The sequence below is a fragment of the Bombus huntii genome, chromosome 6 (genome assembly GCF_024542735.1).
Source record: "Bombus huntii isolate Logan2020A chromosome 6, iyBomHunt1.1, whole genome shotgun sequence".
Classification (NCBI taxonomy): domain Eukaryota; kingdom Metazoa; phylum Arthropoda; class Insecta; order Hymenoptera; family Apidae; genus Bombus; species Bombus huntii.
In genome coordinates this window covers 17987259-18012403 of record NC_066243.1, presented here as the reverse complement: position 1 = coordinate 18012403, position 25145 = coordinate 17987259, and the positions used below count along the sequence as shown (strand labels likewise).

General features: G+C 36.6%; 3 protein-coding genes across 4 annotated transcripts in view; 2 read left to right on the top strand and 1 right to left on the bottom strand.

Annotated features, from left to right (window-relative positions):
- Positions 1–14671, top strand: part of LOC126867119 (tyrosine-protein kinase Drl-like) — a 29217-nt gene extending 14546 nt beyond the window's left edge. Inside the window, exons 2-8 of the mRNA XM_050621302.1 lie at positions 5024–5151; positions 9884–10290; positions 10617–10802; positions 11609–11747; positions 11946–12238; positions 12800–12959; positions 13614–14671. Coding sequence (XP_050477259.1) covers positions 5024–5151; positions 9884–10290; positions 10617–10802; positions 11609–11747; positions 11946–12238; positions 12800–12959; positions 13614–13862 — 1562 coding nt within the window. The 3' untranslated portion in view covers positions 13863–14671. The remainder of the gene's footprint in view (positions 1–5023; positions 5152–9883; positions 10291–10616; positions 10803–11608; positions 11748–11945; positions 12239–12799; positions 12960–13613) is intronic.
- A 145-nt stretch (positions 14672–14816) lies between these two features.
- Positions 14817–18849, top strand: LOC126867120 (uncharacterized). 2 transcript variants are annotated; one of them, XM_050621305.1, is made up of 3 exons: positions 14817–17008; positions 17090–17398; positions 18352–18849. In XM_050621305.1, the coding sequence occupies exons 1-3, from the start codon at positions 16730–16732 to the stop codon at positions 18481–18483; spliced, it is 720 nt and encodes a 239-aa protein (XP_050477262.1). In that variant the 5' UTR covers positions 14817–16729; the 3' UTR covers positions 18484–18849. The 2 variants fall into 2 exon arrangements, with proteins under 2 accessions (XP_050477262.1, XP_050477261.1); XM_050621304.1 differs by having other exon boundaries at positions 14817–17398.
- A 701-nt stretch (positions 18850–19550) lies between these two features.
- On the bottom strand, positions 19551–23568 carry LOC126866828 (cell surface glycoprotein 1-like). The gene is made up of 4 exons (XM_050620784.1): positions 21759–23568; positions 20952–21054; positions 20270–20393; positions 19551–19922 (listed from the first exon to the last, which is right to left on the bottom strand). The coding sequence occupies exons 1-4, from the start codon at positions 23566–23568 to the stop codon at positions 19734–19736; spliced, it is 2226 nt and encodes a 741-aa protein (XP_050476741.1). The 3' UTR covers positions 19551–19733.
- Between the last annotated feature and the right edge of the window lie 1577 nt (positions 23569–25145).

Genomic DNA, 25145 nt, shown 5'->3' with positions numbered 1-25145 from the left:
CGTGTGCTCGAACGTTCAAGCGGATGAAACAGATCCTTCATCTTAATTTTCGTGTGACTTTGTATAAAATATTAACATTTTTCATTTTCCGATTCAGTTGTAATCTTATAATTCGACTTTGAAGTTTATAATGAACAATCAAACTTGCTGAATACCATAAGATACTATTAGTCCTTAATATAATGTCGATAGAATAACAAAATGCTTTACGTGCGGCAAAGAAAAAGGTATCGAAAATGGGAAAATAACTCGAAAAACTATATGGCAAATTTAGTTGTCAGCACAGGGGTATTATAATTAACAAAGTAAGCAACACTTTAAGTAAATACAATAATATACACACGTTACTAGATTATGATGATTATGACTGAGAGTATTAAAATTAATTCAAGAAAATTTTTACTTTTTTAGTAGGAAATTATGGCCTTCGAGCTGTCAATGTATCGTATATCGCACTGTTTTGTACTCCACTAACATCCAGTCAAATAACGTGGTTTCAAATGTGGGTCGCTAGAAAAGCGTTTTATAATCGAGTTTAATGAGTTATAAAGCAAATTGTTCAGCTTGAACCGAATATCCTACTCAAATAACTCTATGTCTCTCTATATATAATTGAAATTTATTTCTCGACAGTCTGAAAGTCTTTTGGACTTTTTTCTCGATGCGACAGCGTTATATTTTCATCGTTAGCTCTCGTTTTATAAGCTGGCTCGACATTCTATTTTGACAGTGTGAAATTTTCTTAATTTCTCTTTAGAATTTCCTTTCTATACGTTCTTTTATACTCTTTACGCGTCATTTGGCTTCTTTGTAAAAGCTTGAAAATATTTGCTTCATACATGTATAATGTCTCCGAACAGCATATAAAAGTGAAAGGTCGTGCATGCTATGCCATAATAGTGAACCACTTTGAAAGGCATAAAGCATTCAGAAGATCGTCCTCTGGGAGAGAAGCTCCGTATCTTTCCATTCCTTTTACTTCCTATATTCTACACCGACCATTTCGTTCGACCATTGTATTCTTAAATGCTTTATAGAATCCTCGAAGACTCGATAGTATTGGTGCATTTTTTTTCTTCAAAGTTACAAACTTGTATGCGATGTTATACACTTTGTGTTTGTTAAATAATATATTACAGATTAATATCGAATTTATATATTATTCTAACCGATATTTAATTCATAACGCCAACAGATGCATTAAAACAATTTTTAACGCAACGCACAAAGCCTAGCTTTTTGTGTTCTATTCTCGCAGCATAGCTCACTCCTTTGTACAGCACAGAATAAGCATATCAAAGAGCTCGAAAGCAAAGAGGAAAAATAACGCCAGAAGTCTTGCAGGGTTCTTTACCACCTTTGTTTCGCTTTCTAGATATTGTTGATCGATATCTGTTTGCGCGCAGGTTCACCGAACCGACTAGCCGTCTGAAAGTTTCCTTAGTTCCTTATCTTTGATCCCGCACGTTTTCCGGGTGTCAGCAGGCTGTAAGGGGGTTCCGTAACAGTTTGAGAGTTCTCCCAGTAGGCGCGTCGGTCGGTGTAGTTAGAGATCGTACATGTACCAGGAGGAAAGGTTCGAAGTGCCGTGGAACCCTTCGTGACAATTGTGTCTGGCACTCGTTGTCGAGGGTCGACGCCTTCGTTGAAAGGGCCCTCTATCTCTCTTTCTTTCTCTTACCGCATCTCCTTCATCTTTTTCTTTTCTCTCTACTATTCTTGCTTGCACTTTGGCCCGCTGCAAGCGTACCAGACATCAAAGGATCCCTGGTATACGCCACCCCTTGGTTACCCGCGTGCAAAGTTGCCGCATAAATGCGTAAAAGAACCCCCGACTAGATAAGGGTTTCAAGAATACCTAAACCGGTAACGAGGTCATGGCTAGGCTGCCGCAAAGAATAGACCAACTGCCTCGATGCTTGTGTTGTATATACTCATCTTTCGAGTGTTGAAAACTACCTGCCGTTGATTTAAATACCGAGATTGGTATCCAATTCTAAGTAAATAATATAGGTTCCGTAAAATAGCATAATACGTTAAAATGTTTTTATTCGCAGATATCGTATCATTTTGTACGATGTTTTCTCATCGCTCATCGTTTGCATCTGTATTCGGAAGTATTTTCGATAAAAGCAACAACAACGATCGCACTGCGGCTAAAACAGGAAAACGGTATTGCGGAGTTAAAACGTTGCGGTTGACTTGTCTAGGAAATGAAGTTTATCGAGAGAAAGATCTTGTTACTCTTCGAACGTCCGAACAAAGAGTCTCTCGTCCAGATGACTCAGTAATTCTCGACGTAGCAAGGATCATCGATACTCGGAACACCTATAAAAGTGTCCTACTCGTAGGGGACGAAGATTCGATTTTTAGCGGCGATAACTCAGCGGGGTTTCGAGAATCTAAAGGTAATTATTTTCTGAGAGGATCCTACAGGGTATATTGCGTCTTTTTTACGACGGACACTGCGCTTGGTCCCCGGGAGGGAAGGCGGCCAACCTTTGGCTGGAGGAATAGCCAGTGCTGAGGTCGTGGGCATACGATATCTGATGCAGAAAACCGGTAAAGGCCGAAGGCCGATGGAACCGAGAGGCAAGGGACGGTAAACGAAGAAGAAGGACCAAAAGCAAAGACACGATTGTGGGGGCTACGGCACATTGTCTTCGGGTGACTTAAAAATCCAACTCGTGCCTCGTTAACCCTCGTATCTGATACAAGCATAGACCCTCGAAGGGAGTACACGACGTGTGTTCGCTTCCTTCTCCCTCTCGTGCGATCTTTCCCCCTTCGTTTCTTTTTTTTATCCGATCTTCCACCTTCGTCGGCTCGCCCACGTAACCTTGTAGCTTCTGAATGCGGATTACTCGGTAGCGTAACAACCAGATGCCACAGCGTTTCTGGACATCGAACCATTTACGAATTTACGAACGAATATTTACTAACTTTCTGATAGGACAACATACTCAATATTAGCCACGATATCATTTTTTTTTAAATGTCTTGATTACATAAGTTAAACAAAAGTGTAGTTTCACCACTATCCATTGTAATTTCTCTTGGAATAGTTCGTCGATATATATACCAATGTAGCTAGCAATCATAATGTTCCTACCTTCCTAATATCGCTTATCGTTGGTGTCAGTAACTTTTAATTCGTATTCAGAAGAGAGATTTTTAATGTAACGACTAATCAAACCTGTCAAATAAAATTTATTCATTCGAGATTGAATTTTCGGAGAAATATTCGTATCAAATGTTTCGTTGATTTATACGTTTTATTCTCAAAATACGTTTTATTCTTATTTTACTCTTATTGAAGCGTGTTTCGTTTTTGTTAAACTCTCCATTTGCGAATGATTTTTAATGAAATAGAAAGCGAATCTTTGTTTAATGACTAAGGAAACAAAAGCTTCTTGCAATACAAAAAAGTAGGAGAAACTCGAGAAGAGTTTTCTAAAGCACCGATATAAATTCCTGTAATCGTAATTCACTTTTAAGTGGCACGAAGGTAGTGAAGCTAGCGTTTCAATGTGCCTTTAAACTTCACAGAAGCGTTGTAAAAATATATGTAAGAAAATAACAAGCCCATTAAATCGACAGAGCGAAACCACCTTCTTTTCGAGACAATGTGCTCGTACTACCATTACTTATTCTTTCTCACTTGGTAAATTGCAAGGAGAAGCAGGATCTCTTCTGTTTCGCTTCGGTTCACACGATTTGTATTCGCGTTTGAGTAGTCTATTACTCGTGCCGAGGTTCGTGGACGTTGTATCGGCTGTCTCCTTGAAGATAACCGGATACTTAATCTACCTGAAATATCCACTTTCTTCGTGTTTTATTCCCTAACGATTAAAGTTAATTTTTCCTCTCTATTTTCTATGTCGGTTGTGCAACTGCGATCTATTGGCCTCCTTTGCCTTGATTAAAAGTGCTATTTAAAAGCGCTACTGATCTAGTATGGATTTTAATATGCTTATTGTATTCGATGTCTGATTTGCAAATCTTCTGCCGCAAACAGTGAAAAAATTGCCTCAGTGTCATATTGTGTAAAGAATAAAATTGCGTCGAAACTTTTGGAGATACGGAGAAGCGCCAATGAAATCCAACAATATAGACAGTAGAACTGGATAGAATTATTACTACACGTCGCTATACGTGACTTTTAAAGATTTGTGAGAATTACACACGCTAGGTTAATTAATCGTAAAACGAACACGTCGCTATGAATCACTTTTGGACGTAAATATACTTAAGTCTTTTACTCACGAAATCGACCACCAATAGTCTCACCCCATTTTCATCATGACGTCATTGCTTTTGTGTTTCGTGAGCATGAAATCGTACCTTCCTAGCCGATAAAGTTTACATTCGAAGAAAGCGAATTTATATTGCAATCTGAGTAGCTGAAATCGGAGAAGATATCGATGAATATGTAAATAGTTTCGTAACAGTGATATCAATAACTAATTTTATTATTTAAGATTATAGATAAGATCAGAGAGTGAATATAGTAATTCCAGTGTTCTAAAACATATTTAAAGGTATGTAAGTTATTTCCATCGAGTCTTAAGTGATTTATTAACATAATAGCTTGTATAAAGCAACATAATTTTAAATAATTTACTGAATTTAACTTGCATCCTTTACGTCATATGACAAATATTAATTATATCTGTCGATAAAATAGATACGTAATGTGTATATGAATACATAGTGAAATTTGATTTAAATTTATTAAGACTTATATATACTATCCGAAAATTATTAAGCATGAAAATTCTAAGAATTGCCAATGATATATTACATAGTAAATATTAAAGATTACACGACATTAAATTATCGCAAATACTTATCATTAACTTGATAATAAAATTCTCGATATTTCGCAACTTATTCCAGAAACTTGTATTTAATAATAATATAGCAAAAGGAAAAAAATAAGAGTCCTGACGTTTTTATTTTACGATCTACTAATAACAGTTCGAAAGTTCTAATCGATAAAATATTTGTCGCGCTGTTGCAGGTCTTCAGGCAGAATTGTTTTACGTAAGAGAAGGCGTTATAAACGAGTATGCCATTAAATTCGTCGTCCCAGTGCCAGCGCAAGTTCACAAGCTGCATTTCACTTGGGAAAATCTCGCCGGTAGGCCGGTAAGTTTTACAAAGGCACAGACCTTTGATGTAATTTCTTTGAAATAATTCTTCTCAAACGACGCAAATCTCGAGGAGGGAAAGGAGGTTAAAAAGCTTGCGACTTTAAAACGCAAGGGAAACGCGAACCCGGTAATGAAAAGAAGCGTTAGCGGCTCTTAAAACGTAGCTTCCGTATCTTCCGTTTGCTTTATTCCTTATTTACGTTTCTTTGACTGGTCGCCACGGTGGATCAAAGTCACCAGGAACGAGGCACGATAAATTCGCCCGTTAACGAAGGAAACTGTGTGATGGCGAGATCTCACAGACGAGAGAATCTTGTCGGATGAATCCTTGATGAAAACTCTTCGAGCTTGAACGGTCACTGAGCAACTGTTCGAAGCCTTCGCTCTTTTCTTGTTCTCCGTTCCGTTCCTCGCCCTTACGAGACGTACTTATCCAGATTATCGAGGCATGTCGGTCCTTCCCGTTTCTCAGATTCATGCCACAGTGGCGCAGCACTCGCCATGGTATTCTTCGTCGAAATGAATTTATGAGGAGACCTATATAGTCGATGAAGAACGCTTTCGTTAAAATCGTTGCAAATCTCGCCAATCCGAGCTGCCTTCGAGAGAATTGTCAATAGCGTGCCGCGGGGATTAATAACGTGCTGGGAAGCAAGAAATCAGTAACGGAAGAATGCTTTATCGAGCAGAAATGAATAGGATTCGTTTTTATTTGTACCTATGAATGTTTCCATGGAAAGTGCGGTAGAACTCCATTTATTTGATCCAAATTTTAGTCTGTACCCGATTATTGCGAAATTTTTTAAACGATATTTGGAACAAAATTTTCAAATTAAAGATACATTTTCTTGAAAAGCTATTTTTAATTTTTCGTTGCGTGATTGATTCGATTTTTCAAATTTTCAAATGTTTCAAATGTACGCGATTAAAGGCGGAAGATTTTAATTGAAACGATATAGTATAGATATAATACTAATTCGATACAGATACATCTTTTCGAACAACGAGATTCTTTGATACTCCATAAATTTTCGTTCGAGGGTATGGAATGAATTTGTCGCAGGAAAGGTTCGATGTGACTCAAAAGTGGTCAGTTTGATTGGCAGGTAGCTGGTGCGCTTAAGTAGCATTCGGGGCACTCGGTTTTGTCGCGAAGGTGACGGATGTCTCGACGCTGGCCATCAGTCTCCGGGCTTCTTCCTCTCCTTCTTCCTCTTCCTTCCACCGAGACATCTCGAAGAAGTGGCTGGACCACTTTGTCCTACTCTCGGATCTGTTCTTTTTTTTCCGCACATCGTCGACGAGTCAATCCGACACTGTGCTGCATTCTGTCCACTTTTCGCCGCCACTTTGTCAAAGTACCATCGTCCTCAACGAGAGCGCGTTAGCAAAAAGCATTTTCCCCAACGCACTAATAATTCATTCGTCACTGTACTTTCGATCGTTTTCTACGAACTCGTACACAAGTAATACTTCTCAATATCATATTATCTTCATGACTTAGTAAACGGACAAAAAGTTAAACGCATAAAATTGCGTACGTATATTTTCTGCTGTGTACTAGAATAACTAAAGACTATTACGATTATAATCTATAATTAACGTTCGAGTTATTTAAATAAAACACTCATAACTATAAAAACAAAGTAAATTTTCTAATCCTTATAGAGATACGAGGCACAAGACATAACGCAACCAGATCTGATTATGTAGCAGTATGCAAACTCCAACAGGTAAATTTATTGAAATTAGAGGGGAGATCTGCGTACTACTAAAGAATTGTTACAATTTCATTTTATTGTTTGTGAGTTTAATTTTAGTGCTATATTTCCTCTATAGTTCTGAGACGAGAATGAATTAACTTTCCACCATTTTTCTTTTTTCTACTGAATATAATTTATCCCTTTTTTTTTTTTTTTGAGAAAAAAGAGATAGACTATTTCTCAGTGCGGTTGTAAATGTTGCATATTTAATCACGACATAAATATCGAAAGTTTTGAATAATTTTATAGTTACGAGATGCGACGTATAGGAACCGTTTCTCTCATTAAATTTTTGCTATTTGTTGGGTTGCTGTGAGATCATAATTTCGAAAAATCAGTTTCTTACTATACAAATTTCTTTGTAAAAGCCAGAAAATATGATAATCATGTGATAGGAAAAATTCTTGGTAAATGTTAAAAATTCGAGTTAAGATCCAACAATTTTAATTTACTTTTCGTCGAAATATATGACCTTTCGTTTTTGTTAAAAGACGACTGTCTGCCAGACGTTATACCAAACTTCATTCTTTAGGTGATACATTTGAGGTTAAATAGTATTTTGTGAGAGTTCATAATAAATAATTCTCGTCACGTTTCACCGGATATAGAGTATGTAGAATATAACAGAACACAATGTAAGAAGCGCTACGATCTTTCTCGACTATTTAACACGATACATCAATTTATGCCATAATGGTTAGCACATGATTTTATAAAAATTAACATACACTACTGATTCGATTAGTATCTCATCAATTTCAAATTAAATAGTGCTGAAGATTGAATATGGATGAGATTGCAGTATATTTTGAAAAGGTTAACGTTAGTTAGGAAGTCTATTCTATATGATTCGAAGCATCATGCGGTATAATTAACATTTTCTCAGTACAGTACAATATCGTGGTTACGTTATTCGTTTATTATATTGTAGCATTGTGATATTCAAAGATACGAATAACGTTATACCGAAACTAAGATAATATTATTTCAGTACACTTTGCGAGCTTTCTCTTGGATTCTTCTAATTTTAAGAATTATCTCCAAAGGCAAAAGTAAATTTCGTGTTAATGAATCCAAGCTTAATAAAAAAACGTCTTTATTACGGGGGAAAAAGTGTCCGCTTCTCTTGTAGATTAAAGCATGTATTTTTTTTTATTAAAACAACTTAACATTTCGATTAAGCAGAGAATGTAATACGTATGACACCGGTAGAATTTTATTGTAAAAAGATATAAATATAATACAAGAAATAGTATAAATATAAATCTGAGAAACATGCCAATTTACATAAATAAGGTAGGGAGGCTATATTACGCTCAAAATTAGATCATTCTAAAAGTATAAAAATACTATATGAGATTAATTTCTGCTCTCATTATTTTCATTTGCATACCTATTTATTTATCATTACATATTTTGTCTTTAAATGCTTATAGAAGTATCCAAAAATGTAAATTTTGTTTTTCAATTCGAAGAATTTAGTATTGCCGTTTTCGCGGTCGATAATTTGCGAGTGGCATATTTTAAGTAAAATATTTGCCGAGGTGATTCTAGGAAAAGAATCATCCTCAGAAACACGGCACGTTCGTAAAATTTCACGCTGCCGCGTTGTTTGGCGAGTTTCTTGCAAAGTCTCGGGTTGTTTTGAGGCGTTCAGAAAATGGAGAGAAAAAAATCATAAAAAATTCCTGACAGTTTAAGTCGAATGGTTAGCCGGTTTACAGAGGCATTCACTGTCAGCACGTAGTTGGTCGCTCGTGGTCATAAAAGACCGCAAGTTGAAGTAGCCTATAACGTATACAGCGCAAAGCGTGCAGCGTATAGCGTGTAGTGTACGGAGTGTAGCATGGTAGCGACAAGCAGGCAAGTTGACGAGGTGCCTTCTCCGCGGCTAGTTGGGAACCGATCATCATTGCGAGCTGGTAATCAGCTACGAGCTCTTCGGCTTCAACCGAGCTCCTCTTTCTTTCATCTAGCATCTCTTTTCCCCTCTTCTTTTCTTCCTCGTCCGCCTCCTTCCCTCCCTCTCTCTCTCTTCCGTTCTTTCCTTTCTCTCATCCCCCGGGCTTCTCTCGCTCGCGGTCTTCTAGATTCACTTTGCCCTCCACTGGGCGCAAATTGTCTTCCGAGAATGGTACGTTTCAGATTATAGGAAGGTTCAACGTTCGCGTGATTACGAGCAAGTAGTAGTAACTCTCACCCCTTCCGTCCTCCGACTCTCTTCCATTTGTTTATTGTCCTATCCGCCCTTCATCGATTCTTAAAAGCAATACCTTTTACCTTGCTTCCACTTTACTTTCTTCCGTTTCTCCACTTCTTTCTTTATTTCTTCTCTACCAATTCGTTCTTTGTTCTTCCCCTTACACGCGGAAACAGTCTATGTAGATCAGAAATTTCCAGTGATTTGCATTTACCGTACCTTCCTTTTTTTCATGGATCCGCCGGGAAATTGCACATTTCGCTCGAAACAGGTGCGCGTAAACGCGTGACTCGGCACGGAAATGCGAGTTCATTTGTGTTCATTTAGCGAGTCTCGCTGGGATACGTGAAATTGCAATTTGGGTCGCACGGACGAACAATTTTTTTGTTTATTCTACCGATTCGCCAGAGAAAATATATCTTTTCTCGTTCCCGATTATTCAATGAGAAAAATTTTGAAAAATTTCATGATTATACTATTTGAAACTTATTATACTGTCGTATATTTTGGATATTATTGATCATTATGAAAAGTCGCCAATGAAAGATCATATGAACTTTCAAAGTATTCGGTACAAGTGTGTAAAGTATATTAACGATACACAGCTATTTTATTGTATAATTTATAAATTTTGCAGCAAAGTATTACAAATAATTTACTTCGATCGACATTCCGTTGCTTTATTCCATTCTCAATAACTGAATTTATTCCATGTTTAAGTTAGTAACGCCTTTATAAATATTTAATAATCTCGAACTTTTCAGTTGCCGTATACAATGTCGGTAGACATCAGCAATCCATCAGCCTTGAGTAGTTCTCTGAATATATCACAGGCTGGTGAGATTCCAGTCGGTGGACTGCAGACTTGGGCTTTGGCATTGCATTGTGGCCCGTATGACGCGGAGGTCGACTTGAGTCTTCGGATAAATGTCTCCCTGTCGAGAAGAAACACGACCAGTTTGGACTTTAAACGAAAGAAAATTTGTCTGAAGGATAAAAGTAACATAGGAGCGGAAGAAGTTCTTGTCGCAGCTTCCGGATCCTCTTCTGGCGGACAGGTGTTTTATGCTGCTATCGGTTGTGCTTGCGCGTTCATCGCAGCGATTTTTGTTCTCGTTATCGCTTATTATGTGCGTGACAAGAAGACTAGGAGGCATCGAGATCCTCTTCAGTAAGTGATTTTAAATCACCTAGCTATTAATTATTCTTAATATTTTACAGACTAGTATTTTTATTATTTATTAGAAACTACTATTTATTGCTTTTCTATTTACATTTCTCGTATACATATAAGAAAGAGATTTTCTCAATTTAATTTGCTTTTTGGTGTTAAATTGACATATTGGTTAAAAAAAGGAAAAGATGATGAAGGGATATATACCAATAAAATTTATAAATTCTCTTATTGCAAATAAAAAAAGAATCATACATTTTTCATAAATTTATAAATTTTTTAAACGTATTTAATTTCATATGAAATTATGTTTGCTATTTAAGAGAATCGAGGGGTCTCAGTTCTGCGTGTAGTGTGGAAAGAGGCACTGGAGTCGGACCAGCACAGACCTTTTTATCACCTGAGACACCTCCACCTGCTTCTGCAACATCCACTTCTACTTACAGAAGATTAGACGATCGACCTAGTCGAGAATTGCACGAAAGGATTCAAGAAATTACAGTTCAAAGGTAGATAATATCTCTTTAGCTAAATTATTACGAGTGGAACAACGCTCTCACGCTCGATACTTAACAAATACGATAATTAATCCGTATCTAATAAGATTATTGAAGCATTGAACGAACGAACTAATTTTACGTAAGCCAGATTTTTTTAATGGACTATGAGTATTACTGAAAACTTATACTATAGATATTTACTTGTATTTAATGAAATAAAATATAATCGTATCTGATTATAAATAACTATTCAAGCAGAGAGTATTCATATCTTTAACACTATAAACGTCAATATCGAATGGATTGGTAACTTTTATGCGTTTATGAAAAACTTAAAAACATAAAAATATGTACATAGTATATGTACGGAAAAATATATAAAATATCCAAAATACTATACTCTCTATAACATTAAATAAATAAAACAAATCTCTATCGTAGTTTTGCTCGTGCCATTATTTTCATGAAAATGTCGTAAATTTGCATAAATATCCGTAGTCTAATAATAAATACATACGCATATGGGAAAAATTAAATTACGGGAGTGAAGTATCCCAGGAGCAAATTTATCCAGTTTTTGGCAGGTATAGATGGAAAGACCGAAAGCATACACGAATGTAAAAAAAGATTTGAAGTACTTACACGTTAACCTGTTTCGATTATTCAGGCTGCTTCCGTTCCGATACTCGGTCGATCGTTTCAACCTCCCAATAATTTTGTAAAGAAGGACTCCAGAGTCTGTACGAAATAATTATTGGTTTCGTTGATGGTGTAGTCACGAATCCTGAAGTAATCATGTTTCGCACTTGTTACAGATGCAGGGTACGCCTCCTCAGCATCGAAATGGAAGGCACATTCGGTCGCGTGTATAGAGGCAGTTATCACGAAGAGGGTGCGTCCTCCCCGAGGGATGTCCTAGTGAAAACTGCTGCTGAACATGCATCACAATCACAAGTAAGTATTTTTTCCTTCGTCTGCCAATTAACTTGTCTTCTTCCAACATTATTAATGAAATTATAGCATACCAAGTTTCCTCTTAATTCACTTGCAATTAGTTCCGAGTAGTATCGCCATGTTATTATCGCGTTATTATACGACTTTATATACTTATATACACGAGTTTTGATCGAGTTCATTGTCTTTGCTTTGAAGGTTGCTCTTCTATTACGGGAGGGTTTAGCGTTATACGGTTTGAGTCATCCAGCGTTGCTTCCTGTTTTGGGTGTCTCTATCGAAGACAGAAGCGCGCCTTTTCTTTTGTATCCGCACACTGGTTACAAGAACATGAAGAGGTTCTTGCTGAGGTGCAAGTTGAGCAGCGAAGGGCCACCGAGAGCACTCACCACCCAAGAAGTCGTGGAAATGGCCCTTCAAGCTGCCAAAGGGGTCCAGTATCTTCATAGAAAGAGACTGGTGCACAGAGACTTGGCCGCTAGGAATTGTGTGTAAGTAAAAAGCAGAATTATTTAAAGCCTTGCTTCAAGCAGAAACATTTTACTTTTCATTTATAGTTATTCATACATCTATAAGCAGACGGTCAACTGGATTTCACGCGTACTTGACAATTTTTAACGGATGTCTCATTAACATGGAAATTCTAATTGCACCGGATTTTTTAAATTTCTGCTCGAGCGTAAAAGCGCTCTTTTATAACTTATATACCGCACTGAATATTTTAGCGAAGCATCGATTGAAGCGTTATAAAGCTAAGGTTGTTACGTTTCGTTGCGATATTAATTGGCCGTGCGGCATTAATTAGCAATAAATACAGTGGCTCGAGACCGCTTTAATTACCGACTGTTACTGTTTCGCCTCGCGGAGATGGCCTTAATGCTCCTCTTGGTAGATCCTTTTTGCGCGACTTTTTGCATTACCACGCGAACCAGTCGACAAATTTAAACCAAGCCACGTTTAGCTTATTTGCTCTTTTGCCCTGCACCTTAGCATTTGTATTAGCAGTTAGTACACCTCGAAGATGTTTAACGATCAATGTTGTATTTCATTAGGGTTGACGATGATCTGAGGGTTCAAATCACGGACAACGCTTTAGCCAGAGACCTGTTCCCGCAGGATTATCATTGCCTCGGCGACAACGAGAATCGCCCGATAAAGTGGCTTGCCATTGAAAGTTTGCTTAATAAAGCGTTCAGCACTGCTTCTGACGTTGTGAGTAAATCAACTTTCTTTGGAAACTTTTTATCAACTCAAGAACCGAAGTCGCAGGAAGTTTTTATTACTTTTGCTTACGCATATAATAAAAGTAAATCGATAAAAAGAGAATTAATTGTATTTCGATGTATCCTGATTCATCCTGAAGCATATATTTTATTCAGTTTGGAGAACTTTTTACATTTTGAAAAAAGAAGTCGTAAAATAAATAATACAATTACATGAAAGGAAATAGATATTCATTAGGTATATATACAGGCTGTTCTACATGATGCAACGCATGATTTCCCAGCAGCGATTTTTCATTTGCGGCTATCTGACAAAAAAGTTTCGTACAAAAGTTTATCAGTATCGAGTAAATAAAAATTTCGAAAATAGTTTGTTCCCACAACGAAACCGAAGTCACTTTATATTTATATAGAGGATATTAAGATAGTTTCAAAAAGGATGCAGTTTGAACGCGATCTTCTTTTCAATTTATCGGTATTATTCAAATTTTTATGAATATGAAGTTGCCAAAGGTTGTCGAATAACTACGATTGTTCTATAACTTCCTATTATCTGCAGAAATTATATAAATTTTATTACAAATTTAACATAAATTTGTTATTAAGAGATGAAAATATTAATATGTATTTATTAATGTTCCAGTGGGCATTCGGAGTCTTATTATGGGAACTTACGACGTTAGCACAGCAACCGTACGTGGAAGTCGACGCGTTTGAAATGGCTTCTTACCTCAGAGATGGGTATAGATTAGCACAACCAATAAATTGTCCCGATGAGCTGTTCGCAGTTATGGCTTATTGTTGGGCAATGTCCGCGGACGAAAGACCGACGTTTAGCCAACTGATAGTCTGTCTTCAAGATTTCCACACTCAATTGACCAGATACGTCTAATCGTTGTACGATTGAAATCGAACGCAGTTCGTACAAAATAAATAGATCTTGTGTCCGAAAGATTTCTAAAATTTACAAACGTGACTGAAAAAAGAAGATCGTTGATAGAAGATGTATATAATAGTAGTACTTAAACGATAATTTTAAGATTTTCAGAAAGTCAAGCAAATATTCGTGGCTATAGGCACGTAGTTTCATATGTATTTTGTAAGAAAGAGAATCGAATCGAGCGTTTTAAAAGTTACAAACACTTGGATCGTAAAACTCGTTTTTGTAGAGTCTATTGTGTAATGTATTGCGAAAAGAGTATTAAATAGACGCAGGCACGTAATCTTTATAATAGCATTCAGTAACGAGTCACGGTAGAAATTTGATGTATGTAACGCATAATTTATTTCCATGTTAAGACTGAATCGAATATTTACCTGGCAGTATATCGCTTATTCGGCGAAATATCATCGTGCATATCCAACGTATCAAAGAACTGCCAAACCCTGCATCAGCGTAAACTGCCAATTCCTCACTCAGGAAGTCGCGTAATCGAGCAAAAACGTGTTGGACATTTTTAAACGATGTGATACGCTTCGCTTGCCACATGATGAGTGTTTCGAGTGTGCCAATACCCATTTTGTATTTTTGTATATATTTACATATATGTATATGTGTAAGCGTTAGCTATAAATAGAGAACCGTAACACGGTTCTGTCTTGGCGAAAATTGTGTACATAGTAAGCGAAAAGAGATTGTGCGAAAGATGTTATGTACAAATCGCAGATGTTGCAGTCATAATAAAGCGATATAATACACAAGCCTGTTATTCGCTATTTCTTCACCGAGAATCGATAACACCGTAAAGCTCTCCTCCCTTTCTCGATGAAAGTCGCCTGATTCCTTCGACTAGTTATTTTTGGCGTTTCTTCATCGTGGCTGAAGCAACAGAGCCGAGAGAGAATTCTCGACGCCGAAAGAGTTTTTGTTTTCTCGGAAATCGTTCATCAAATCGTGAGATATCGTCTGGTTAAACGACTCCTGTAATTCGTGCACCCAGCGCCGGGAACGTCGGTTGACAAAATTAATGGGGTACCTTCCTACCGTGACGTCTTGTTTAAAATGACAGATGAGCTTGTGTCTAATTTTCTGGTGTCTCTCGCTGCCTCTGTTTCGCGTACAATCGGCTACATCTTCCACGATAAAAAAATAACATTTTCGAGGATTTATAAATCACGCGACTGTAATTAATTATTGTCTTCTGACGGTTTCCCATATTTTTTTCATTCTTTAGCAATTCTTTCGTGTTAGTTAGTGTAGTTAAATGTAATCCATTCGGATATGTAAATTCAGTTAGATATCCTCGTCATCTTCGGTATAGTTCGCTGTTAAGCGAGTTAAGAAACGAAGAAAGGAACATCAGCGTATCTACGTGCGACGATAAATGCCATTCTCCTTGTATCTAACAGGATATCATTTTCAAACACGCTATACATACATATATTATTTCTATGTTTTTTAATAGATGATTTGAATTTATAATGAGCAGATTTCATAAGAAAACAATAAATATACAAACGCATTAATTCGTCATTAATTTACATTAATTTATTTAATTTATTTACGAACAGTAGTAGAACTATGGGATCAAGAACGATAAACATCGTGTAATGTCCGCTTTTATTAAATTCTGCTCAAGCTATAAGAAAGTTGAAAGAGTGGATCGACGCAACGAGGGTTTTAATGAATTTCAATGAGCTTCCACGACCCTTCGTTTGCATAGGGGCTTAGTCAAACGTTAGATGTAAACGACGGGATTTGAGATTGTTTCAATCTCTGTGTACTGACTCTGGCCGTACTGTAACGGGGTGCATTTCAGAGTAGTCATCCTTTATTCTTCATGTCGAAAGAGCAACACAACGTCATTCGCGCACGCCGCGTGTCTTTTTAGTTTCGCCGCGAGGGTTCTATTCAATACGCACGACTTTACACGTACTCTCGTTTTAAAATCTTCTTTGAAGAAGTTGTGAAAATCAAACAATGATCGTGTATATTTTCTCGATACTTACGACAATAAATATTTATATTGTTATTGATATCCTTGTACTAAGTATCTGTTTGAGAGTAAATATATTCTCTTAGTATACTGATATAGTAGTATACTGAAAAGAAATATTCGTAGAGATTCAATTTTACATCGTGATTTAGAGTTGGAATTTTTAAACTTCGATTTGCATTCAATTATTTTTATTACGTTTGTACGTGTCAATGATTTGAAATCGCGTTAATTTTTTTCCGCAAATTAGCAATAACGTATTATTAAATATAGGTTCTTCAAGAAATAGCAACAAATTCCAAATATATCCGAAAATCCATATATATAAAAGTATACTAACAAAATTCGGCTGGAAAAATCTGGGATATCTTGTATATTAAAAGAATCTCATCGACGCGTAAGCAATGATATAACGTAAAGAAGTGTTAGTAAGACTAACATGTGGAGGAAGCGATTCATTGAGAAAATAACATATTGCGTTGTTCCTTCTTTTAATTTGCATACAATCATGTTCGCATTAATTAGTCACAAAACCCAAATGCTTAATATTCATTTGGATTTCGTGTTACCTAACGTTTTAAGAGGCAATTAAGATCTCCGATTTCTCAGACAGCACACTTTTCGCTTTCGGTTAAGTCTTCCCTTTTTTTATGCCACTTAGATCCACGGAGGTCATTGTAATTTTCTTGCACACGTACAGCAATCACTGTCATTACTATATGTATGTATACATCCTGTTTGAATACTTATCCCTTCCTCGGAGCTATTCCTTCGTACAACATCGAAAACTCTGCTCGAAAAAATAGTACCAATCGAAGAAACAATGGAGAAACGAATAAGAGAGATTGCTCTTTTCGTTTTTTTGACGGTGTTTGCATGGGAAAGTTATATATCCTGCATAGAGATTTCTTCGCAGATTGTATTTGATTCTCAAGAAAATGAACGAGATCCGAACGATTTCTACTCGAAAGATTCTCTTAATTTAAACCAAGTTAACGATCGATTAGCAACGACTCGACGGATTCCTAAATCTTTTATCTTCGCGATAAACAGTGAGAATGCATTTAGAATGTCGAATAAAAAAAGGAGTCATTTTATACAAGTAATTCTACCGTTTTATATTCGAAGAACTGTTTGTAATGTGTTAAACAAAAAGATGAAGATCGAAATGAAATATTTCCAGGACGATCCAACGAGGCAGCCAGCTGTTATTAATAATATTCAAATTATTGTGAACGAAAATGGAACAAAGTCCGGCATAGACGTATGCAAAAATGGGATTTGTAACATCTCAGTCTCGTCAAGACTCAATAACGAAGGTAACATTGTAACTGACGTTCATCTTACCGTAATAACAAAATTAGAGACTGATTTTAAGACGAATGATATTCCAATTGTGGACGGAGTTCGTGGTGTAGCAAATACGTATGATCTTGGTCTTCGTCATCTAAATCGGTCACGTCCATCGACATACTTATACAATACTCCACAGGTAACGCTAATTATATTAATGAATAAGTAATCTTTAATTCCAGTCTCCCTTTTAAATATCGCTATTCTAAGCTCTAATCTGTTATTAATTCCCACGTGAAACTTAATAGAGATTTATAAAATAATTTATATTTTTAAACAGTTAACGAAACTAATCATAGGTAACGTTTGTAGTATTATGTACTGCATACTACGGTAATTTATGTCCAAATAGATGTGCAGTGACTTACGAAAGTATTTAAACACTTTTCACAAATACGACTTTTATCGCAAACAAACACGTTACGAAAAATTGATATGCACTGTGTGTATACTTGCCTCGAACGTAGCGCTAGAACTGGTCCTTCTAAATACACGAGGCTTACTATTAATAATATGACGAAGAGTCGACTGTCCAAATAATTTTGTAATCCTTAAGAAGTGTACGTTTGCGATAAGTATCTTAGAACTTGAACGAACTTTATGTAAAATCTTTTATAACATACGTAATGTATTAAGGAAAAGATTCTATAAATGCTCTTGTATTTCTCGGAACCTTTTACTTTAAGTTACGGAACATCCACGACTCAGTGATATCGATAAAACATTCACGTACGAACAATATCTATCTACGAATGTATACATTATAATGTCAGAGTGCCTTTTAACACTTTGTTCGTAGTCTCATCTCCTGCGCAATTTTGCAAGTTAAATATGTAAATGGAAAGTGCGTCAACGCTGACAAAAATAAAAAACGTCGCCTCGTGTCTGCCGTCGGTAACTCTTGAAAAACATAAGACGTCGATTCACGTCTCCCGATATTAACGAGTTAATATAAAATCTTTACGTTAAACCGTTAAAGTTTCATACGATGAAACATTTTTATTAAATTTTTATTTTGCAAAATTTCGAGACATAGACAATAATACGTTCTAAGTATCGATATAGAGATATATAAATAATAAAATGTTTTAGATCCAAAGTCGTTACCAAGGCGGTGAACCTTGGTACCAAGGCCGAAGGAGTTTTCAAAGACCTCGAATTAAACCTGTTGTTGACGACAAAATAGAACCGCCTCTTAGCAAAACTCAATGGAACAAGGAATAAAAATCAAGAAATTATTAATGTACGACGTTTCTCTTGCGAACAATATCGTCGTGTTTAATAAAATACAAATAACGACTTTATATTTACTTGATTGCTTTACAAAGAGATTTCAAACGAAACAAGAAATATTCACAACTGTTTCTACAGGCATTTAAATATAGATATTGTCCCATTCGCAGCTATTAGAACACCTATAGAAATCAAGGTAAGCAAAACAAAACATTAGGAACTTGCTGAAAATCGAGGATTATTACTTCGTTCAGAACTTCATCGGTAAACTATGGATTTTTATGCGTTTACGCATTACTTGCATTCATAAAAATATTATATAATTTGCATAAAAATCCATGGTCTACTCGGTTATAAGCAATAGATCGAAGCTTTTCCCTTATCTATATTTTCCTCTCTTTCCACCATTGATCGATCTTGGCATTTATACTATTAGATATTCCGTTACATTTTCTGTTTCTCTGTTTCACGCATTTACGAATCTTATTTATTATTATTATTATAAATTTTGCTTTTACGAATAATTCCATCAGATTCAAATTTTCAGCAGCATTTTTCTTTCAATGTCCTTTGATTCAATTGAATTGATTTAAAATTTTCCCAGCGAGATTCGAATCAAAAGGTGGTCTGCGTCAATATATGGAATTATCAATTCATTATTTTCTTACAAGTCTCGTAAATAACTTCCACAAATTTTCACACATAATTCTGACTCATTAATCCGATCCTTAATGATCCTGGCCAATTATCAAGTTTTCTATGATATTAAGAACTCCTAATACTTGTAAACGGTGGAATTTATACATAGAGAGTAAAGTTATACCACTTTAAACGAGTGAAAAGAATGCTATTCTATTCTATATATCCATAACAGAATATTCCAGTCGAGGGTCTAGTAGGGAAATTAAGTTTTTCAGAACTTTAGAATGGAGTATCTGAGCGTACTAGGTAATCTATGAACTTAATCACAGATTTAATTACTTAACTATTCGTGGACAATTGAACGTCAAATAGTTTTATGCGCCTTATACTCTGGGTGTTTACTTGAGTACAATGAGTATTTTTACGCCAACCAGTTATGTATATTTGGTAAGTAAACGATTAAAAATATTATCTATAATCCTGAGTTACAAAGAATGTTGGGTTTAAAAGAGTAAAAGAAAACAATTGTGTTTTATCGCGGTATTAACGCGTTCCATTGAAGATCAATGATAATGTAAATCCAACCGAGGACGTACATTTTACTCTTGGACTGTTCGGTAAGTAATTTTTCCATTGTCATTTACACCTGTTGTCGAAGATTTGCGAGAGATTGTTTTTCCATCCGGACCAACCAAGGTGTGAGAGCTAGAACTGGAAAACACTCCGTAATTATTGCTTGACGGTGGAGGGAGTTCATCGGCGAATCTAGATTCTATTCCCGGTGCAACCTGAAAGATTAAGAATAAATTTTTCTCTCCCTGCTCTTATTTCCTGTAAGTATCGTATTATTTGTGAACCTAGGTTCTATAAACCTATTTACGTTTAGACCAAGCGAACGAACGCCCGTTCTTCCCTCATTTCAGTAAAATTAAAGCGAAAATAGCGTTTTTTCTTCATTTGGTGTTTCTTCGTTCGTATTCATCGTGAAGAAGCTCTTTTGGCGTAAGTGATTTTACGCAAGCTCGAACGTATGCTCTAATTCCTGCTCTACGTTCTTGCTCGTTTGATCTAAACGCGTTTTAAGAAGTACTAGTAAATTGAGAAGGTAATATACGTGTAAACTCTTGAAACTTACTGGATTAATTGCACCAGCTTGATAACCGCCATCTGGTCCCAAATGAATGCCAGAAACAGCGGTATGTGTTCCAGGGATGCCATTAGCTCCGTCAGTGGCTATGCGATTAGTTGCTTCAAAGATCCTATCATGTATAAAATTTATGTATTAGTTGCTTCTATAATGTTATTTCCATTAATACCAACTTCATTTATTGGAACAAAATTTTAGTCAGATTAACGGAGTTTTTGTCGATTGAAAACACTTGTGCGAATGTGCATTGCTATTGTGCGAATAAAGAATCGTAAGTACTGGGAAAGTAAACTTTTATTAAAAAAATATGTACTGATCAAACATGTGTATGTTTGAGTTTATGTGTCATAACATAAGATATTATCCACCACGAGCTTTAATATCTGGCTCAGGTAAAGTCAAGTAGTTTCTATGGCTCAAACTAAAACGAAAATCGAGAATAATAAAATCGCGTTGCTTACAAATTATTCTACATGTGAAAATAAGTTGAAAATGTAGAATGAAAGTCCTGAATATTTATATATTTTTGTTTAATTGGGAAGTAACGCAGTGGCATTACGATAACAGCCCATTAAGTTCAGAAATTTCAAAAAAATTTTCCATGAAATGATTTTTTAACGATAGTGATCGTAATCGTCGATTAAAACCTCACCAACCATATTAAACTTACGATTGTTGTTGTTTTTGGATTTCAGCTTGCAATTGTCTGAAATTTTCCTCCATTTGTTTCTGAAAATCAGGAAACGCAAATCCAGTGTCGAAGTATGGTGCGCCTGTAAACGATAAAGTAATAAGTACATATTAACGATACGTGAAGGATAGTTAGAGAGAAAAAACAAATTGATAGCTCTTTAATGTTCATGCAGCGGTACGTTAACATGTTATACGTTATAATATATCGAGTGTATAGAAAAATTTGTGAAGAATATAATAATGTATCGTATTATACTACCTTCCTCCCACGCAGCTACTATGATTAGATACTCCTGACACATTCATCTTCAAAAATACAACATGTAACAAGGAATTTAAAGCGAGGAAAGATAGTATAAGATCGCAATATATTTAGTAAAAGATAAAAAAGTAAATAAAAATAAAAAATGCTAACTTTTTTCTTTAATTGTTCACAGCTATAAATTTTTCGTCAAAAGTTATATCCCGTTCTATGTTTCTTCGCAATCTTCTATGTATAATTTCACAGAATCGCAAAATGTTTCGATGCAAATACCTTCAGCAACCGTTGAAACTATTTTATAATACTATAGCAAAATTATAATCCTATAATTATCCTGTTTCAACGATTACACGTATTGCCTGTGAAATATCCAGCTTTACCATTCACTACACTCGACATTACGAATTTATCATGGTTATTAAAGATTTTTCTAAACGCAAATTAGCACAGTGCATGCATCCACCCGATAATCTTCAAGCTGGTAATCTTGAGTTCGACTTTGCCCATTTTATTAATTATTACCTCCTCCATAGCTACCATATCCCCCTGCGTTAAGCATGTTCGGTACGTTGCCAGTGTTCGGTTCGACGACCAAAGGTGTGTTGACCGTGTTCAGGTTGTCAGGGTATCCTCCTTGATAACCTAACGGTGATGCGTTTAAATTTGTGCTATCAGCAGAAGCTCCAGCCGATGCACTAGCAGAAGCGAAAGATGTCGCAGGTCCAGCTCCGCCATTAGGTGCAGTCCATGCATTATTATTACCAGTATCGGGTGTAAAGTAAGGGTTGTAAGGGTTGTAAGGATTGTAAGGTACCGAAAAGTCGGGAGTGAACGAAGGCATGAAGAACGGAGGGAACTGGAAAGTTGGGAATTCAGGATACATGAAAGTTCCTGTATTTGTCCCTTCGTTTGGAATTGGATTTGTTGCCTGGTTCGATTCAGGCTTTTTATTAGGCACTTGAATTTCATCATCCGGATTAAAACGTGATCCTATCACAGGGGTGGCGGTTGTCGATGTTGGATTAGTTACTTTTCCAGAATCGGATGGTTGTTTTGTCGTAGGTGCGGTTGTGGTCTCGGATTTTGGTTTCAGCGTCGTAGATTTGCCAGCTGGACTAGACGACATGGGCTTCGGCTTAGGATCCGTGGATTCGCTATTTGGACTAGAAGTTGGAGTCTCTGATTTAGGTGTGGTAGTCTTAGGAGTCGGAGAAGAAGTCACCGCTTCAGGTTTAGGCGTGGATTCGCTATTTGGACTAGAAGTTGGAGTCTCTGATTTAGGTGTGGTAGTCTTAGGAGTCGGAGAAGAAGTCACCGCTTCAGGTTTAGGCGTGGATTCGCTATTTGGACTAGAAGTTGGAGTCTCTGATTTAGGTGTGGTAGTCTTAGGAGTCGGAGAAGAAGCCACCGCTTCAGGTTTAGGCGTGGATTCGGGATTTGGACTAGAAGTTGAGGCTTCTGAGTTAGGTGTCGTGGGTTTGGTAGTTGGACTAGAGGTTGTAGTTTCTGAATTAGTCTTAGGCGTAGTAGATTCGGCAGTTGGACTGGGAGTTGTGGCTTGTGGTTCGCGCGTTGATCTTCGATTCGGTCGAGTAGTCGGTTTAGCAGATGTTGGACTTGGTTTGGGAGTCTTACTCGTATTTGAACTTGAATCAGGTGTGCTCGTTGGACTTGGTTTCGGAGTCTCATTAGTACTTGGAGTTAAATCAGGCGTGGAATTTGTAGGATCTGAATTGGACGCTGTAGGATCTGAATTGGGCGTTGTGGGATCTGAATTGGGCGTTGTGGGATCTGAATTGGGTGTTGTGGGATCTGAATTGGGCGTTGTGGGATCTGAACTGGGCGTTGTGGGATCTGAACTGGGCGTTGTGGGATCTGAATTGGGCGTTGTGGGATCTGAATTGGGCGTTGTGGGATCTGAATTGGGCGTTGTGGGATCTGAATTGGGCGTTGTGGGATCTGAATTGGGCGTTGTGGGATCTGAATTGGGCGTTGTGGGATCTGTATTGGGCGTTGTGGGATCTGAATTGGGCGTTGTGGGATCTGAATTGGCCGTTGTAGGATCTGAATTGGGCGTTGTAGAATCTGCACTAGAAGATGTAGGATCTGAATTAGACGTTGTAGAATCTGGACTAGGTGTCGTAGGATCTGAATCAGGCGTTGTAAAATCTAGGCTAGGCGTTGTAGGATCTGGCTTTTTTGTGGAAATGCTTTGAGAATTTATGTTGGGCAGAGTCGCACTGGTAGGATTCAAAGTAGACGTAGGTATAGTTGTACTTTTGGTAGTACTGCTGGATTCTCGTCTCATCCTCGATAGTCCATTGAAATCCATCTCGCGTGGTCTATCTTCGTGCAATCCATCTTCGTCGATGAAAAGAAAGAAAATACCATTTTTTTCGTTTTTTTAATTGTTTTTACACAAACGGGTCACTGTGTCTTTGCGATCAACATTTCACACATTTCACTGTTACTACCAGCATGCTTTTGTGATAAGTTTCAGACGCTTTTAATTGCAGGAAGTTCCTTCACCTTCTGCATGCATGTAAAGGAAAAATTCCATTGCATAAAACGTTAAATACGTGTGTTAACTTTCACATCTTTTGTTCTTTTTTTTTTCTCTCGAAAGACCTTAATCATTCAAATCGCATAATCTTCGTTACTTTCACATAGAACATAAAACATGCAGAAAGATTATGTGACAGATAGCGCTTTGGTAAAATACGTTCGTGCACATGCTTGTTTCTTCGCGTAAGTAAGATACGCGTAAGAAATACGTGCAATGGATACGGACAATTGTGGAATGGAAATGAAAAAGATCTAAAATAAATGACGAGTATGAAAAAATGCTATCAATTGATACGAATTACTTGTAAAATAATTCCTGTACGAATTATACTTGAATTTTCCTACGCTCTCCACTGTTGTCGTAAATCAGTCGGAGAGATACTCGTTCGAGTAAATGTATGAACTTTTAAAATTCCAGTTTCTTCATATACATTACGTCGCATTTGTGATCTTTACAATAACTCAGAGCCAGTTTTATCGACGACAATCTTTTTTCGTGGTGGAAACAATCCTGTGTTCGAGAGTCGGAAGTTCAGTCGAAAGTCGCGTCATCGAAATTTTACTTTTAATAAAATATTTATGACGCATCGTAATTTGGAAAGCGACTTTAGATAAATAGAAACCGAATGACGCGGTTCTCAAAGCCGTATCTCGAAGGAACTTTCCAATCCTAATAGTACTCGTTTGAAAGATTACAAGCAAGTTCAATGTAATTTCGTATCGCGTAAGTCGACGATCGTAAGGTCGCTGTAGCAGGAAATAAAAGCAAAGAAAATGAAACGAAAGTATCTCGATAAGGGTCAAGGTTGGAAACAAAATCAGGTCATGGTTCGCGGGTGTCACGACCAATTATCTGAACGCGATGACACACGATGATGTTTACATGCAAAGGAGAATGCATCGTGTTAATGATAGTTTGTTACGTTTTGTTTGGCTCGTTTTGGTTGTATTGCCGTTAATTTTTGAATTCAGATTAAATTGTAGTGTTGTCTGTTATTTAATGCGATTGGCAATTAAACTGCACGTTTCGGCTAACCTGCTACGCGCAGGAGTACTGGCACGGGAGAGGATTAAAGTCGGTGAAAATAAATGTTCGCTTAATCCTATCATATTATTAGACAGATATTCTTCATAACAAATGTTTTATTCTAATTCTAATTGGATATTGACAGAATTGTCGTTGAGATTTCGAATACTCGAAGTTACAATCGTTCGCAATACGTTTTCACTCTTATTAATTACAAGATTTTAATTTGATTGATTTTCAATAATTTACAAATTGACAAATACAAACACGTCGATTAACAAGACTAACAAGAACTGGGAACTAATGAATCAAAGAAC

Bases quoted from the DNA above. Each gene is read 5' to 3' on its own strand.
- LOC126867120 (XM_050621304.1), top strand. From the start codon at position 16,730: ATGGAGAAACGAATAAGAGAGATTGCTCTTTTCGTTTTTTTGACGGTG. The intron at 17,399-18,351 runs GTAACGCTAATT...AAAATGTTTTAG, and splicing joins ACTTATACAATACTCCACAG to ATCCAAAGTCGTTACCAAGG.
- LOC126866828 (XM_050620784.1), bottom strand. From the start codon at position 23,568: ATGGATTTCAATGGACTATCGAGGATGAGACGAGAATCCAGCAGTACT. The intron at 21,055-21,758 runs GTAATAATTAAT...TATCGTTTACAG, and splicing joins ATATGGTAGCTATGGAGGAG to GCGCACCATACTTCGACACT. The intron at 20,394-20,951 runs GTAAGTTTAATA...TATACATGATAG, and splicing joins ATCCAAAAACAACAACAATC to GATCTTTGAAGCAACTAATC.